At 47.8% G+C, this 17,163-nt stretch overlaps 1 protein-coding gene across 1 annotated transcript; it reads right to left on the minus strand.

Annotated features, from left to right (window-relative positions):
• Nucleotides 1–204: 204 nt before the first annotated feature.
• On the minus strand, nucleotides 205–1,398 carry LOC149326316 (uncharacterized). Its single transcript, XM_089562966.1, has one exon. It carries the CDS (start codon nucleotides 1,396–1,398, stop codon nucleotides 205–207), a length of 1,194 nt encoding a protein of 397 aa, XP_089419092.1.
• Between the last annotated feature and the right edge of the window lie 15,765 nt (nucleotides 1,399–17,163).

A 17,163-nucleotide genomic window follows, 5' to 3' on the forward strand; every position in this document is an offset into this window, starting at 1 on the left:
CCTTTCACGGTCTTTTCTTACTATGGAGTAGCCGGGGGGTGTAACTTCACAGTCTCCGATACCTTTGTGCAGCCAAGTCTCAGTGATTATGATAATATCAGGATCATGCTCAAGACATATACTTTCTATCGCATCTACTTTGTTAATCATGCTTCTGGCGTTCACATTTATAATCTTGAAGCAATCAGGTTTATGATCGTTCAGTCACTCATTGCTAGAATCATCCCGGCATTTAAACCGCTGCTTGGCTTCGTCGTCCCAAGCGTAGAGGGTATTATTAACTTTTAACTTATCAAAAATTAACTTTGCTTTCGCACCGTTCTTTCGTTCATTCGCACATGAGTGCCAGAGATTTTTCCTTATTTCAACAATTCGCTTAGAAAAATCCTCACTTACACTATACGCAGTGCCCTTCAGGTTGAAACAATTACTCAAGATTCTCATCTTGTCCCTAAAGTCTGAAAATTTAACAATGATCGGACGGTCACTACCTTCTTTCATCTTTCCAAGTCGGTGAATGCGTTCAATAGAGTCAACCCTTTGTTTAAGTTTCGCTTCAAAAATATCCTCATTCACTTTTTTCAATAGGACCTCTGGGCTCTCTGACTCCTCTTCTTTCACACCTCTTATGATTAGATTATTGCGTCGCGAGCGATTCTCTAATTCATCAAGTTTTCGGGAAGCAGTTGCCATTTCTATGCCAGATCTTTCAGCAAATGTCTCTAGTTTAGAAAGCCTGTCTCTAGCCTCATCGAAGTTTATTAGCTTTTGTTCAATAGTAGACAGCCTGGATTGCACGTCAAGCATGCGTGCCTCTGAAGACGATTGATTTTCCTGAATTTCCTTCAATTTGGCGATGATTTCAGTTTGAGTTTCCATCACTTGCTTAATCATTTCCGCCGTCTGAGGACCAGGATTTTCCTCCACATCACCTGATAGCTTCAGCAACAGGCCTACCATTGACATACAATCATTCAAGCAAACGATCAATGTGCGTGGACACGGCAACACGATCAGAAAAAGGTAATTGCTACGGAAGGCATATTTTTGTTCACCAACCTGCACAAACAGTGGTACATCAGCCGACATTGTCACGACGATGTTGCCGCGTCCACTGCCGATGGAAGGCCCAGACATTCCTTTTATAGGCAACAGCCTGGCTTGAGAGGGGGATGACGTCACTGTGCTCGATGAAGGTGCGCAGATGGTAGAATCCACGTGAAGCCACCCCAGCATATCGGAGTTCGTAAAGAATACGCCTCCCGCACCGGATGAGCGAAAAGCATCAGTAGATATTAGGCGAGGATCGAAGCCCGTGTCAGCGTACGATGCATTTCCCAAGACGATGGAAATGAATCCGGCAGGAACCTGCACAAACAGTGGTACATCAGCCGACATTGTCACGACGATGTTGCCGCGTCCACGGAAAACAGTGGAATACGACACAGTCACGGCCGTGGTTGTTCGTGGACACGAACGCAGAGTAGTACCTCGTGTTGAATCTGATTCTCAAGGTCGGCTGACACGCTTTGTACGTCACAACGCACGCAGTACGAGGAACAACGCATGCAGCACGAGAAACAACACGGGCTGAAAGCTCGCTCGGGTGCGCCGAAGTATAGCCGAAGTATCCCCGGCTCCTCAACGTGACGTCACGTTGGCCCACATGGACGAGGTTTCCCTCTCCGCTGTTCTCCTCTCCCACGGTGTAAGAATATTTTCGGTGAGACGACGCCGCCGCTCTCCGCTTCGCGACAAACCTCTACTTCTCAAGCTCTCCAACAGATGGCGCTACCAACTCAGATCCGGTACTTTTTGAAGCTAGATCAGGGTGTCTTAGAACGCGCAGCTACAAAAAGAAATTTAACGAAGAAGATGACACATGTGCAGTGTGTGGTAGATCTGTGGAAACAATTGAACACCTCATAATCAAATGTGATGGTATCCATCCGGATGTCGATGCAGGCACAGTCACTCTTTCTGAGGCCCTAGGGTTTAAAGATAACAATGGTCATGTAAATAAATCTGCAGTGGAAGTCAGCAAAAAGCGATTGGAGGATTGGTGGTTGAAAAGCAGAGATGTGGCATAAGGTTAGAATAGTAGGAAACCGTAGGCAAAGTTGATGGAGAATCTTAATGAGAATTGCCAACACAGTAAACAAAATAAAATAATAAATAAAGAAAAGCTGAGCATGGTGGCAATTGCCACCACCCCGTTTCAAAGGGGGCGCTCCTATCCATCCATCCATCCATCCATCGGTAAAGCCCCTGAAAAAACTAAAGTAGCGACAAGTCGCCCTCCCTCTTCGCCCCTCCTCCCCCGCGCGCCGGGCGAACGATTTTTGTTTTCTTTGTGATTTCATGTGACTGCGGTGGCGACCTCTAGCCCGCTCCGAAGGAACTAACGCCCCTTTTGAATTGGTTGCGCTGGATTCCCGTACTTGCCGAGTTCTTCTCTATGCCGCCGCATTAGCCGTGCGTTCCGCTGCATAAATACATCGCTGACTTAGGAGAAAGATTTGCATGCTTCACTGAATCGTCTAAAGGCAAAAATGAGCACGCATAGATGGACTGTTGTGGTAGAGCCGCACGCGCACCGTGTCCGGGTGCGCCGGGCTTTATGCGGTGTGCCAAGTTTGATATCGAGAGTGGGGCGTGCATTGAACGTGACCGTGAATCACGAGGCCATAGAGTGAATTGGCGGTGATCTGTTTTGGTGAAAAGGAGTATGCAAACAGAACGACCGTCCCCGCCGGAACGCTGGACGTGCTACAACGGATGCACAGGTTTGACATTCGAGAAGACACGTGCAAGTGAAGGCATTAAAATACCTGTAGTTCATCCGCTCTTCTAGTGGCTCTCGGTTTTGGTCTGCTGCAGTGTATCGCGGACCAGGTTAGACGCTTGAGGTAGTACTCGAAATACGGTACGAAGGCCACGCTACGTCTGTACTTATCTGTGCCTCCCCTAATGTTCTCTCGCGTGCATGAACTGTAAAGATATAGACTCCGGCATTAAAATTTTCTTTGGAATAGTGACTTAGTAAAGAGAAAACCTACCTCGCAAATATCCTTCGCCTGCCAGCAATGGGATAATGAAGTTCTTCGTAAATGTTTCATCGGCATCAGTCATTTAGTGAGAAGCAAAATCTACCTCGTTTTTAACACATCTGTCCGACAATATTCCATATTCGTATAGTCGCTATTAGAGCACTGCACGCGCCTTTATTATTCACGCGTCCCGAGCCCGTCAACCTTTTTCGTTACCTGCCCCAGCCCGGCCCGATTTTTTCGATATAGGCCCGAACCCGGTCCGGCCCGCGAGGTAGACATGGCCGGCTCAGGCTCGCAAACAGCCCGAGTGCTAAATGCACATCGGTAAAGCAAAGCCTTTTGTTATACGGATCTCGTTTAAAAAAAAGCGGCTACAAAACTTTTAAACATGGAGATAATGGGGGCCTCACTGTGGGCAACGTTAACAAAAAAACACGTTTTAGCATTAATAAAAGAGGTTATCAAAGACTTTCTCGCCTTCGTAGCCTCCTTCTAACTAGTTAGGCGTCAAGGGTAAGCGAGAATGCGGAAGTGATGTTACAAAGTATGTGACAGGAAACGCGCGACGCACTTACGATGGCACTATCACGCATACCCACAGCTACTGGTCATATTTCGAGAGTAAACGCAAGCCAGCCCGTGCTAGCTAGTGTTTCCACCAGCGGTGCCTACGGTGCCTTGATGCATAACGGCGCGATAATTCTCTTTTTGCCTTTTTCTGTAATATATATATAACATACACGCACGCATGCGCGTGACTGCAGAATGTAACGCGTGCTCTTCACCATGTCAGAGCGCAGTTTGATCTGCGCTTATAGTACGCATGTATGTCTAACTGCGGCATGCGCTCAAATTTAAGGAACGTCACTACAGTTAGACGTATGCCTCGCGTCTTAAGCGCCGCGAAATTGCCCCGTTTCTCCCTGCCGGTTTGGCGGTCTTTGGCGCGGCCCTGCCGCCCCGGTAGACGCGGTCGCTGTTCGGACTTAGCCGATCGGGAGCCTTCGCCTCGGTAGACGCTTACACGGTTGCGTGCGTGCAATCACGATGCGCTCAACGCAAGCGCCCTCATGTCGAGCTTACTGCGGCCATACGCTCGATCGCGAACAAGCCACTGCACAGCGTAGCTTGAAAAAAAAAAGGAAAACTCAGCAGCTATTGAAAGCATGTCACTTACATCGCAAAGTCTGGTCGATGGCGTTGCGCTAAAATTCGCCCGGCCAATTTTGTGTAACCGAACCTTCCTCCGGCCCGCGTCGGTTTTCGATGATGGGATCGCGAAGAACCGCTTTCCGCCGTCGTGACGGTTCTTGCACCCGAAGGCGCAGCTGCTCGTCATGCCGCACAGATAGACGGCTTGAAGTTAGGTGACTGACACACGTTCCGAGCAAAACAAAAGCCGCTGTTCTTCACAGCAAGCAAAAGCGCAGTGTCGGCAACGACGCCTGCCGAACCGGTGCGCGGTTGGAGCGGACAATATGGCATCCGCGGCGGCGAAAAGCGCAGGTTTAAAGGGCTTTTGCGCGCGAAATCATCGACCAATGGGAAGAGGCGACGGGCGCAGGAGAGGGAGAGGCGGCGCTCTGCAAAGGTTGTCGCTACTTTAAAAATTTCCAGGGGCTTTAAGACCCGGTAGTGCCCGGTCGCTGTGTGGGCGAAGTCACGGTAAACAAGAAACCAACTTAGTCTCGCAACGTCATTGTTGCGAGGCCAAAGCAAATCGTCCAGTAAAATAAATAGCATCACTTAACAGCTTCATGTTAGCCCCTAGCGTTCGGTTTTATGTGCAGCGAAGGCGACACAGCGAGTTGGGGGGCTAGGTCCCGTTCGTCCGGGCGATGTCGGAGCATGCGTTAGGTAGTTTCTCTGACACTGGCCATCGCATGAATAAACGTCTGCAATGTTTTCGCTTACCCCAGTCACCCGTCGTAGGCGGTCAAGCGTAGCTACTGTTATACACCGAGTTTATATTCTACCGCTCACGAGTGGCCCGTCATAGCAATAACGTCGCAAGCTGGCGATAAGCGTCAAAGTAAAGGGAATTCACAGGAAACAGTTGCAACATTTCAGCCCAGAAAACGGCTAATAAACTGTGATAACCCTTGCAACCTTATTCTGCTGTGTCGGCTGTGTGCTGTGTTGGCGTGGTATTGGCAACTAGATTCGATACTGTCTGAACGCTTTAGTATTCCTACGTTAAGATACATATACAGTTTATAGTGTTGTTCATGAGAAGAATGCATACATTTGTGTGGATGGCAAAAAGGTTGACATCATAAATTTCATTTATTTGCAAAAGAGAAACACTACATTGGTAAGTGTGACAGTGTACATCACACCACACACACACAAAACAAAGGTTAGTCACATATGCAGTACAAATAAGCACTATATTACACATTGCGCTCGTCCCGGATAAAAGAAATCATACAAGTTTCGCCAATTTACGCAAGTCTTGGCTTTTTTTACATTCTTGTTCTTTGCTGTCGGCAATACTGGCGCATTCGCAGGCACACATAATAGTGTAACAGCTTAGCAAGCATTTCTTCTTTGTGAGCGACACATGGAAATGTGAAGTTGAAGTTTTCTAGCGCAGCGTCAGTCGTGCGATCATATACATCTCTTCGCCAGCATGTTTTGCGAAGTGCTCCTCAGCCTTTTGAAAAAGATGAAACAGGTGCACATATTCGGATGCATGAGCCTTCCTTGTGTTTTACAGTTTACCAAGTCGGCTTCAGGTAGCTTTGAAATGCCCTTCTGTCCGACCAGAGCCTCCTTACAAACTGTACAGGATGTATGAGTGCCAATCTTTCGTGACACAAATCCTGTGACATAGTACACAATGCCGCCAATAACCGAAGCATTGGAATAGTCATGCTCAAACGCATCATCACACTCCCAAGTTTGCTCACTGATAAGGCCATCCAGCTTCTGCTTGAGGTTATGCATTTTATCGGTGTGCTGAATGGCTCCTCATTAAACACCTCTCTAAAGTCATTGAGCGTGAGAAAAGCAGATTGCTCTTTCTCGGAAGCTACACAGTTGCCGAGCTGTGGTGGCCTCAATAATGAATAAAGAGAAAGCATGCGCTAAAGCTGTAGGAATGTTGGAAATGTGGGATGATCATTTTGGCCGCCCGCTCGTCTTATAATACCAAAAAACACTCCAAGGGGTCCTGATTCATTTTCGCTATCAGAACATATACTTGAAATCGCACTCCTTCAGAAGACATTACAATTCCTGAACAGACTTAAGGGTAACACGCAAGCCTTCGGCTGTAGATTGTGTTAAGAAAAGAACTTTGTGAATGTCACCCCTCACAACTTCCTGCTCCCAGTTATCTAGCCACTTAGACGGAGACTCGAGAACATGGAAATCTTTGCATCCAAGTGTGAGGCCTTCTGCGGGAAAGCGACGATTGAGGGCGTCAAAAAGGTTGTTCATCAAGAGGGTAAACTCCCCAGTTGGCTCGACATTGTCAAGCCAAGGTGCGCCTCTCCGTGCATAGAAAGATATTCCCTTAGCAACTGAGTGGCTGAAAACTTGTGTGGCAAGGTTCATACGCATTTTGAGCATATGTGAGGGATTGACATGACAATGCGCCAGCTTTGGGCCCACCTTAAGTTCAGCGGCATTTTTCAGTATGAAGTGAGGAGCGAAATGTTTTTCACAGACACGGCCCGTGCGCTGCAGTACCCGGTCTTTGCGAGGGATCGCCCGTCTCCATGCGTCGAGCCTGGCTTGGTCGTGCGGCGGCGTAAAAAGCGATAACATCTCTTTACATGACTTATAGCCTGTGTTGCAGCAAGGCACAAAGCACTTCCCCATCGCGCAGCATACCAGTACACTAAACAACCAAACAGATCGACGCGCAAACACACGTGCGCGCGATCACAAGAGCAGGTGCAGAGGCGGGCGCGGCGGGCGCTAGAGTTCCTGTATATGCTCCCGCAGGGAGCAGAGTTGCGCGAAGGTCCGCCATCATGTTGTAAGCTGTGCGGGAAAGCCACTTCTCGTACGTACAGGGGCTGCGTAGCTCGCTGTGTAGGGCGCTTGGGCTTTTTTTTCTCCTTTAAATAGATTGACTTGATGGCAAGTTTCTAAACGTAGCGCTGAAAACTAATCTGTGATTTGCCTAGGGTGTGCATACAGCAAGAAAAAAAAATCGCCAAAGGTTAACAGCAAATCGTAATCATGACAAACTGACGAAAAAAGACTGGAAACGTCCTGCGAGTTTTTTTTTATTTCTGGAGCCAGTAATTTCAGAAGAACAAGCAGTTCCGTTCCAGATGAGACAGCGTCTGTCCCATCCTGTCTTCCTGCGTGCACGTCTTCAGAACAAAAAGAGTATAGCGATGAATTGCTTTTTTCACAACTAGCACCGCCGCGTGTTCTGTACGAGTTATACTCGGAAAATACGAAAACGCATCTCTCTAGAACCACATTAAAATAATTGTGCAACTTGTTGTAGGCAGGCAGACTAAAGCAACGCCAATGCATTGAACAAGGCGAGTCTGACATAACGAAAAAATTAACACTCAATTGCTTGCCCCACACATTTCACAAAATGTACCCCGTTTCTAAATGCAGTGATAGGGCGGATCTTTAAAGGACCTTGAAAGTACTCTTACACGTAGATATTATTTAACTTTCCTCATTTTTTATCGAAAAACATTATCGTTTCACCTTAGTTATTAATTTAGAATAGTTGTTGATTACTGTGGTAGGTTTTCCTGCCTGCTTCATCCTTATTGCTCGGAAAAACTAATGTTCCGCTTTGCATTTTTTACTCCTTCGCAGATTCGGCTTAGGTCGCAGTATCAAAACATTTCGCGACTCCCGGATCTTTTTAAAGCCGAGGTTATAGGCTGATTTGCTGTCTTCTAGCTGAAATTATTCGCGGCATCAAGATTTGAGACACTTGTTTACATACGATTTTTGCCTATCCTATCCTCACATCTCTCACTTAATCCTTGTCAGATTGTTCTTAAGGGCATTTTTACTAAGAACAATATTTTATAGCATAGGCAGACAAATGGTTTAAGGGGGTTTAACTGCTCAAAACGATTCAGGCTATGACAGGGAACAGTACATGGTCTCCAGAATTTCGGCTCCAACGAAATTCGACACCACCGCGGCCGGGATCGAACCCGCGTCATTCGGGTGAGCAGCCGAGAGCTATAATCACTAAGCGACCGCAGCGGCTGCATAGGCAAATTAAATGTTTATGCAGGTGAGACTGGCATCGAAATGCAGCAAAACTTTGCATGGAATTTGCTTCTTGAATATTCATTGTCCGTTATATTTCACCTCGAACCATCGCTACAGAAGGCTCGAAGCAGCAGTAGAGTAACAGAGCCTGCCCTAGTGAAGGGCCAAAAAGTTGCAGATGCAGACTATAAATTCTGTGCAATTTTAATGCAGTGATATGCTACAAATACTGCTTCGAGGGACAGGTATAGGCTCAAACTAGTATCCATAAAAGGACACTAAGTGAAAGTTATAGACAAACAAGATTTTCGTTGCCTGTTCCTTATTTGATAATGCGTGTAATTTAGAAAAAAATCTAGTGATTTTTTCAAGGTAAACAAATGTCGACACATGAAAAATGTTTTTACCAATGCAATTCTGATTTCGCTGTCGAAACAGGCAAATGTTGGTTGTGATGGCACTCGTAGATCTTGGAGCATGTTAGAAATTTGTATTTATTTGTCAATACTGTAAGCCTTTCACAGCCGCAAACAGGAGAGGCTCATTCTCAAGAGCCACTTGATGCGCCGACGCACTTCGGCCGCCAACCTTCCACATGGCACTGCGTAAAACGCTTTGCCGTTTCCCGTGCGGTTGCTGCAGTTTGGCGCACTGCACCCAGTCATAGCTGACGACTGCGTCCGTCACTGCCACTTCAGAACACCAAACCTCACGCCACAGGTGTGCACGGAAAACAAATGAATGTAGCCGACAGCACGGGCTCACATGAGGCGTCGAGCTGACAAGGGTTCGCTCGGCGCTGCACCTGTGAAGTCAGCTTCTCCGCGGAGTGTTGAACACACGACGGCACGAAAATCATGTGACCGCCTCTCGGCGAATGGCGTTCGGAGCGGCGAGGGAAAACAGACGCGCAACTCTGCTACCTGTGGTAGCATATACAGTAACACTCTAGCGGATGGATGGATGGATGGATGGATAGGAGCGCCCCCTTTGAAACGGGGTGGTGGCAATTGCCACCATGCTCAGCTTTTCTTTATTTATTATTTTTTTTGTTTACTGTGTTGGCAATTCTCATTAAGATTCTCCATCAACTTACGGTTTCCTACTATTCTAACCTTATGCCACATCTCTGCTTTTCAGCCACCAATCCTCCAATCGCTTTTTGCTGACTTCCACTGCAGATTTATTTACATGACCATTGTTATCTTTAAACCCTAGGGCCTCAGAAAGAGTGACTGTGCCTGCATCGACATCCGGATGGATACCATCACATTTGATTATGAGGTGTTCAATTGTTTCCACAGATCTACCACACACTGCACATGTGTCATCTTCTTCGTTAAATTTCTTTTTGTAGCTGCGCGTTCTAAGACAGCCTGATCTAGCTTCAAAAAGTAGGGCACTGCCTCTTGAGTTATCATAGAAAAATTCTTTCCTGATCTGCCTTTTCCAGAATCGATATAGTTCTACACTATGTTTCTTTTCCATTGAATTCATCCAATTTTTAACTTCCGCGTTTTTAACCTGTCGTTTAATGCTCTTTCTTTCTCCGTCCTCATGACCGGCATACTTACTGGTTAGTTTTCTAGTTCTTTTCCGCCACTGTGAGTCAACGTTCTTTCTGTATAAATATTTAAATACCTTAGCTGCCCATCTGTTATCGTCCAATTTCCTCAGGCGTTCTTCATATAGTATTTTACTCTTAGCTTCCCGTGCCTCGAATGATGCCCAGCCCATATCCCCTTGTACTGCCTCGTTTGTGGTTTTGCCGTGGGCACCTAGTGCTAATCTTCCAACAGCTCTCTGATTTACGTCTAATCTCGACTGAACTTCTGCCCTTAAGCACAGAACCGCATTGCCGAAAGTAAGTCCCGGCACCATTATTCCTTTCCAAATACCTCTTAGTACTTCATATTTGTTGTACCCCCATAATGCCCTATGTTTCATTATCCCGGCGTCTCTTCGTCCTTTTGCCCTAAGAGCCTGTTCATGCTTTTCCGTGTATATCTGCCCTTCGTTTAGCCATATCCCGAGGTATTTGTATTCGGCCACTTTGGGTATTTCGTGGCCTTGTATTGTAAGCACCTGATCAGTTGTATCGTTAAAAATCATCACACCTGATTTAGTTGCGCTAAAACTGAATCCTAGAGCGTCTCCTTCGTCTCCACAGCAATTAACCAAAGTTTGTAAATCTTCCTGGCTATCTGCTAACAGTACAATATCGTCCGCATACATTAAGCCCGGGAGTCGCTGCTCAACTACATTTCCGCCTAATCTGTACGATAGATTATAACCCAGATTACTTTCTTCTAGCCTTCTTTCCATATCTATCACGTAAAGCATGAACAGCAGCGGTGATAGAGGGCAACCTTGCCTTAATCCTTTGTGCACCCCTACAGTTGTGGTACTTTTTTTCCCTTCCCATGTAATTTCAACTTCATTATCTCGGTAGATTTCCTGTAGAAAATCAATTACCTCATCACCAATACCTAAATCTTTCAATATGCTCCACAGGAGTTCCCTGTTCACGTTATCGTATGCACCGCTTATGTCTAGAAAGGCTATAAACAGAGGTCTATTTTCCGCCTTAGCTATTTCTATGCATTGGGTAAGCACGAACAGGCTATCATCTAACCGCCTACCCCTTCTGAACCCATTCTGAAGTTCTCCGAGTATCCTATTCCCTTCTACCCATGACTGCATTTTTAATTTCACCGCCTGCATTGCCAGCCTGTACATAACAGATGTTATCGTAATCGGACGGAAGGATTTTATGTTCATCTTATCTCCTTTCCCTTTATAAAACAAATTCATTTTACTCTGTCTCCAGCTGTGCGGAATTTGCTGATTTGTTATGACTGCCTCCAATGCTTTTATCAGCGCGTCCTTGCTTCTTGGGCGAAGTTCATTAATCAGCTTAATTGGAATTTCGTCTATCCCTGCGGAAGTGGTTTTAGGGATATTCGCTTCCGCCTTTTCCCAGTTAAGACTAGTCAGTTCTAAGCTGTTCTCTTTTGTGCTGTCCTGTGTTGCCGCCTCACTTGGGGAGATTACCCCATTGGCGTCGCTAAAAGACGCAGCTATAAATGACGTAATGTAGTCCACAGCATCGTCTCCCTCCAAACATTTTCCCTCAGCATCTATAATCTGTTCCTGCTTTCTTAGATTTGTTTTTCCCAACCAGCTTATATGGTTCCAGAATTTTCTTGGCCCCCCTTTATTTGCCTCGCGAACTTCAGCCAGCCATTTATCAGAGGACTGCTTTATTTTAGCCTGGACTAGGACCTGAACTTGCTGTTTCTTTTGTCTATAAGATTCCCATTTTTTTCCTATTTCCTCTACAGATAACTGCGCCCTCTTTGCTTCTCTATGTTCCCTTGAAGCCACCCGTCGTTGTTCGATGGCCTCCTTAATTTCCATATTCCACCAGCTTCGTGGCTTCCTCTTTCCTCTCCAGCGGTTAACTTCTTTCACTTGTTTCATTTTTGTAGCGATGAGCAGTTCCAACTGATTATAATCCCAATTTTCCATGTGGCGTTTCTCAATTATTTCTTCTATATCGGCTGATATTAGCGCTATTTGTTCATCATTTAATTTTGCGTTGTCTTTTGGACTTCGTTGCATTTCTCTTTTGACTAGGGCTCCCAACTGTAGACTAATACGTTTATGATCACTTCCTAGGCTGTCCTTCCCCTCTTCGTCTATTTCCATTATTGCGAGCTTGCTATAGATGCCCTGCGACATTAGACAGTAGTCAATGGTTGTTTGCCTGTTACGGGATTCCCACGTGATTTGACCCTCACATTTAGTTTCTCTATTGACAATAACTAAGTTGTGCCGCTCACACAAGTCTAGCATTAACTTCCCGTTACAATCTGTGTATCCATCCAGATCCTCGATGTGGCCGTTCATGTCTCCAAGCAAAATAATATCGACACCGTCTCCAATCTGCTTTATATCGTCATTGAGGCACTTAACTAGATCCTTGTTTTCTTGCCTGCATTTGTCCCCGGTCCCTAAATAAACTACCCCTAGCCATGTCCTTTTGCCAGCAATTGTACCTGATACCCAGACATGTTCTTTGCAAGTTGATTTTATTCTTTGCCAATTTGTTCCTTGATGTATCAGCATACCTACTCCTCCTCCCTTCTTCTCCGTTGTTGTTCTGTTGCACCCTTCCCAGACATAGCCATCGATGAAAGGTGGATCTTCTAGATCCCTCAGATGTGTCTCGCATAGAGCGTACACACCTACTGCTTCGTCCTTTAACTGCTGTTCTATTTCTAGCCATTTCGCTCTCTTTCTACCCCCTTGCATGTTTATGTAACTGATCCTGGCGTTAAATTTCTTTTTCGTAGTTTTCTTTCTGGGCCTCCTAGTGGCCATTTTGTTGGGATCAGCCGCCATTGTTACATTTACATCGCTTCTACCTACACCTACGCCCTGAGCCACCGTGGACCCCCTAAAAAAGCTACCGCTCGGCCTCCCAGGCGCCTGCCTATCTCTTCTCCTACCCTTCCACTGAAATGGATGCCATCTCGTCCAAAGTCTCTGCCCGAACCTGCCCTGTGCACTTCCTTGTTTATTTCTACCACCTCAAAGCCTTTCTCGAGGCCTAACTGTCTTATCTCGCGATTAAGATTCACAACGTCTTTAGCAACCTCTGCATTCCTTCCTTGTACCTCAGGCACTGTACACACCACGATCTGCGCTTGCTGTGCTATCGCCCTTATACCGTCAACTCCCTCAGCTAATGTTTTCCCTACTTGTGCGGCGTTACCATTCAGGACATCATTTAGCCCCGCCGCTACCACTACCAAGTTACGCCTTGCAGCCTTCTCGGAAAGTTCACTTTTAGTCGCTGTCAGCGGGCGCTAGTTTCGCGCGCCACCTCTCGAGGGCTCTTCTCACTAGAACTCAACTCTCCTCTCCCCGGGAAGCGTCGCCTCCGCGCCGTTCTCTCACCTAAAATAGTCTTACACCGTGTCCTCTCCTGCGCTCGCGCGGGGCGCGGGAGATTTAAACATCGCGCTTTCAATTGGTGATTACGGCATTGTTTTAGCCAAATCGAAAAAATAATTGCACAGGCGTGATCAGCAATGACAATACTTCAAAACCCTAAAAAACTGGCTGATTCGAAAACCGCCTCAGTATCCCTTTTAGACACTGCGAGGTGCAGTGACTCACCAAAAGCGCGAGCCGATAGTTCGAACTCGAGCGGGACATGCGGCTCGGTGCTGCGTCAAAGAGCAGATGCGAAGGGTGAGGACACCGCAAGAAAGGGAGGCGCGCAGGACAGAATAGCTAGGGCAGTTTCCGGGACGCGGCCGCGCGCAAGGAGAACCAAGCCGAGAGGTGATCTCGAGAGAAAGGACAAAGTAGGGGCCAAGGACATTGTAAGGTTAAAGGCTGGCCAACACTGTAATCGGCCGAGGCGGTCACCGCGGCACTCCAGATGCGACAGGCACCGCACGAAGGCCAGAATGACTCGGCGAGTTCAGACAGAGCGAAAGCCACCGGCCCCATTGTGGCGACACTGCGGAAGTTTTTGCGCGGCGAGTGAAACTTGCAGCAGGCCACAGAGAAGCAAGCATAGCTACCACACGAGGGAACGCAGGAGAACGCGTCCATTCTTGAATCGAGGGGGGAATGCTCGTAGGCAATTCTTTCATAATCGATCGCCCCCTCTCGCATTGTTGGAGATGGGCGGCCGCGGGGCGAAACGAATCATTGTCGCATGGTGTCTCCAGCTCGCAGATGTCAAAGCATTTTTAAGCCCGTCGGCTTCTGTCGGGTCTCGGCGGCTGAAGCCACTGTTGGTCTGCGACCCCGCAGGGCGCGGCTGAAGAATGGGCAGCCCCTTCGGGTCGCGACGGGCTAGTTAGCAGATTCCGAGAATGAAAGTCTCTGCTGTTTGCTTTTTCTTTTTTGCTTTCCTGGCTTTTGAGCCTGTGTAGTTCTTGGATGCTCCTTGTTAATTTTCGAAGCAGTGGTCTAGCGTTTCTTTTAATGCAAATTGTTTGACACAATGCACTGGTGGTGCTTATGTATAGCAGCGTCCGCTGTCACGCGGAAATGCTGGAAAGATGGGCCATTGTAGGTCACTAAAACAAGCACCGGGAGTACCTATGTTTAAAGGGATTAGGGAGATTAATGCTACCTTGGCTCCGATTGTTGAGCGATGTTTTGCAAGGTTGTGCAAAGGTGACGACAGTATGAGGTCATGCAAAATGAAGGGAAGCAAGCACGTTCGTAATGCTCGTGGTCATTACGAACGGAACTCCGCTAAAGAAGGGACGAGAAAACGGAAACGCCGACGGCCTCAGCACATGTTTTCTCAGTGGCCCTATTGGAAGTGCTCAAGGTTCCCGAGAAAAACAGTTTGGATTTGTTTTCTCTGCATTTGCATCTTTTAAAGGGACTATGAAACAAATTTATTGAGATTACGTAAAGATAGGCAATCCATCACTCGTCACTCCAGCGCAAGAATTTTTGAGCTAGCATCAATAACAACGAAGTTATAGGCGATTAAAAATCATGCTCCTCCTCTCCCCCCTCAACTCGTACGCGCGGGGTACCATAAAAAAATAAAGAAAACAGCTCCGGGACTGGGCTCCGCCCATGAACACGTCATTCGCTGACGTTCGGTTTACGACTTCCGGTTGTCCCACTCCCGAGGAGCAGCGTGTGTCGGCAGCGTCTCTCCGGTCTCTGCGCTTTCTTGGCTCCCGAACTCGCGACAGAAAGAGGCGGCAGAGGTAAATTAAAACCATATGCGCGAAGGCAATGCCCTCGCTCGCGCTTGCCCGAGGGGGTCGCGCGGCCGCTCGAGCAGACGATGTTCACCGCTACCGGAAGTGTGCCCGTGACGTCGAAGCTGCCGCGGCTCTAGCGAATGACAGCGTGTGGTGGACTGCCGACGTCATGGGACTAGTGACGTCTGTTTTCCCGATTTTGGTTTCAGAATTGCTCCCTACGAAGACACCAAGCGGCCCGCGAATTTTAAAAAACACGATTTTTAAAAATTCATAATAAATTGCCGGCTCAGTTCCGAAGATTCATACTTGGTGTCAATGCTTCTGAGCATCACTTCTAACATTTACAAGCGGCTTTTAATTCTTTTCATGGTCCCTTTAAGCGTCACCGTTTTGTTCTTTGTCGTCTAGTTAGAGCGGTTTTCTTTGGCCAAATTCGGAAGTGATTGGCTTCCAGTACAAAAGAAAGCAAAAATTGGCTCAACAAGCTCCGATAGGCCAGCTTTCCAGGCATGCGCTTTGAGGCGAAAGCTGTATTGCGTATCAAAATTTACAGCCTTTGTTATCATAAAACCTGGCAGTTCTCGGAGGTTGGCCGTGTGCTGCCCTGCTGGAGGTATGGGCTTACCGTAGGCCTGATCATTAATGCTCCGTTTCGAGGACCATTCCACGCTGTGCAGGGCTTCCTGGCGGACCTGTCGACCAGAAAGACTCGGACACTGACGCACATTAGTGGTGCACCGATCAGCTGCAACCACTTCGTGGCGTCTTCTTGGCGGCGGACGGACTGTTGTGATCGAGGGCCCAGCCAGCGGAGACAGGCGAGCCGGGCTGGCGCCATCGGGCTACGCTGATCAAAGGCGCTGTTTTTCGGAGAAAACGCAAGGAAACGCTGGCCTTGGGGCGGCTTCTGCCGACGGCGTCGGCGTGAACAAAGACTCTAATCCCCTTCGCCGGCGATGCTGAATACGGCACTGGTGCCGAACTGCGCTCTGCTGTGTACTAGCAGAGGAGACAGCGAGGAGCGCGGCGGCGCCAACCCATCGCCAGCTTGCCCCTGTGCAACCCGACAAAGCGGGGGTGGACACGGCTGATTTGCCCCTTCCAGCCACCTGAAGAGGTCACCGGTGTCAACCGTCAGCACTCGCGTCTACCACGATCAGGATCGCCGCACAGCAGCGAACGACCCTTTGGGCCTGGTCAGCCCGCGGCAAACCAAACAGTCCGCGATTGCCAGGCGCCAAGTTCCTCCTTGCCAGTGTGTGTCTGTGCGGTGTGCGCGGCCACGTGGTGAGGGCGGAGCCTAAGAAGAAGCTAAATGCCCATTGGACGCTCAACCAGCGACCGGATTCCCTAGCTGGGTGCCTGGGAAATATGAACGGTATTTAAGCCGCAAACTGTTGTTTGTCGGGGGCTTCTTTTCTGACCTTTGGTCACTCTATTTATATTGTAAATAATGTAAATAAACCCTCAAGTTTCCTGCTTCTCCTGAAGGCTTCCCTCCGCAGTCTGCCCACCTCATCCTCATGCGTGAAGACCCTGGTCCAGATCCACCGTTCACATCACCTCTGCAGAGTTGTTGCAAGAAAATATGATTGTAGAAACCATTTCAGGGTCCCTTTAAGTTCCAGCAGCAGGTCACCACTAGGGATTTCTTTTAGCTTGTAGCCCGTGCTCAAGGCATCGGTCAGGCTTTTTGCAACCAAGAATGGAGATATCGTTCGGGCAGTTATTTCTGTCTCTTCACAGTGCACAACATGAAATTTCGGCAAAATTTTGGATTCCTGGAGGTACTGGGCTGTCACAGCGGTACGCACTCTTTTCTGAGGGTGATCAGTTCGTTGGCAAGGGGGAGTCATAAAATATGTGTATTGTTCGGCCACGTTGCCAGCCACCCACCACGGAGCCCTACAAGGGATCGGGATAGGAACTTGCAAGCAAGTCCTGCCCACGCCAGCTGTACGCCGCTACTATAACCGATTATGGCGTAACAAAGGTTGGTTGGCCACACAAGGTTAACCCTGGCCGCCAGGAAAAAAGGAAAATCTAAGAAGTGAACAGGAGACAGGAGACTTGTAAGAAAGAGGTAGGAAGTGAAAAATAGAGGGGAGGATAGGAAAAGGCGACTGCCGATTTCCCCCGGT

The sequence above is a fragment of the Amblyomma mixtum genome, chromosome 10 (assembly GCF_055824585.1).
Source record: "Amblyomma mixtum isolate Tamu chromosome 10, ASM5582458v1, whole genome shotgun sequence".
Lineage (NCBI taxonomy): Eukaryota > Metazoa > Arthropoda > Arachnida > Ixodida > Ixodidae > Amblyomma > Amblyomma mixtum.

Coding starts and splice junctions, on each gene's coding strand:
- LOC149326316 (XM_089562966.1), bottom strand. CDS start 1,398: ATGTCGGCTGATGTACCACTGTTTGTGCAGGTTCCTGCCGGATTCATT.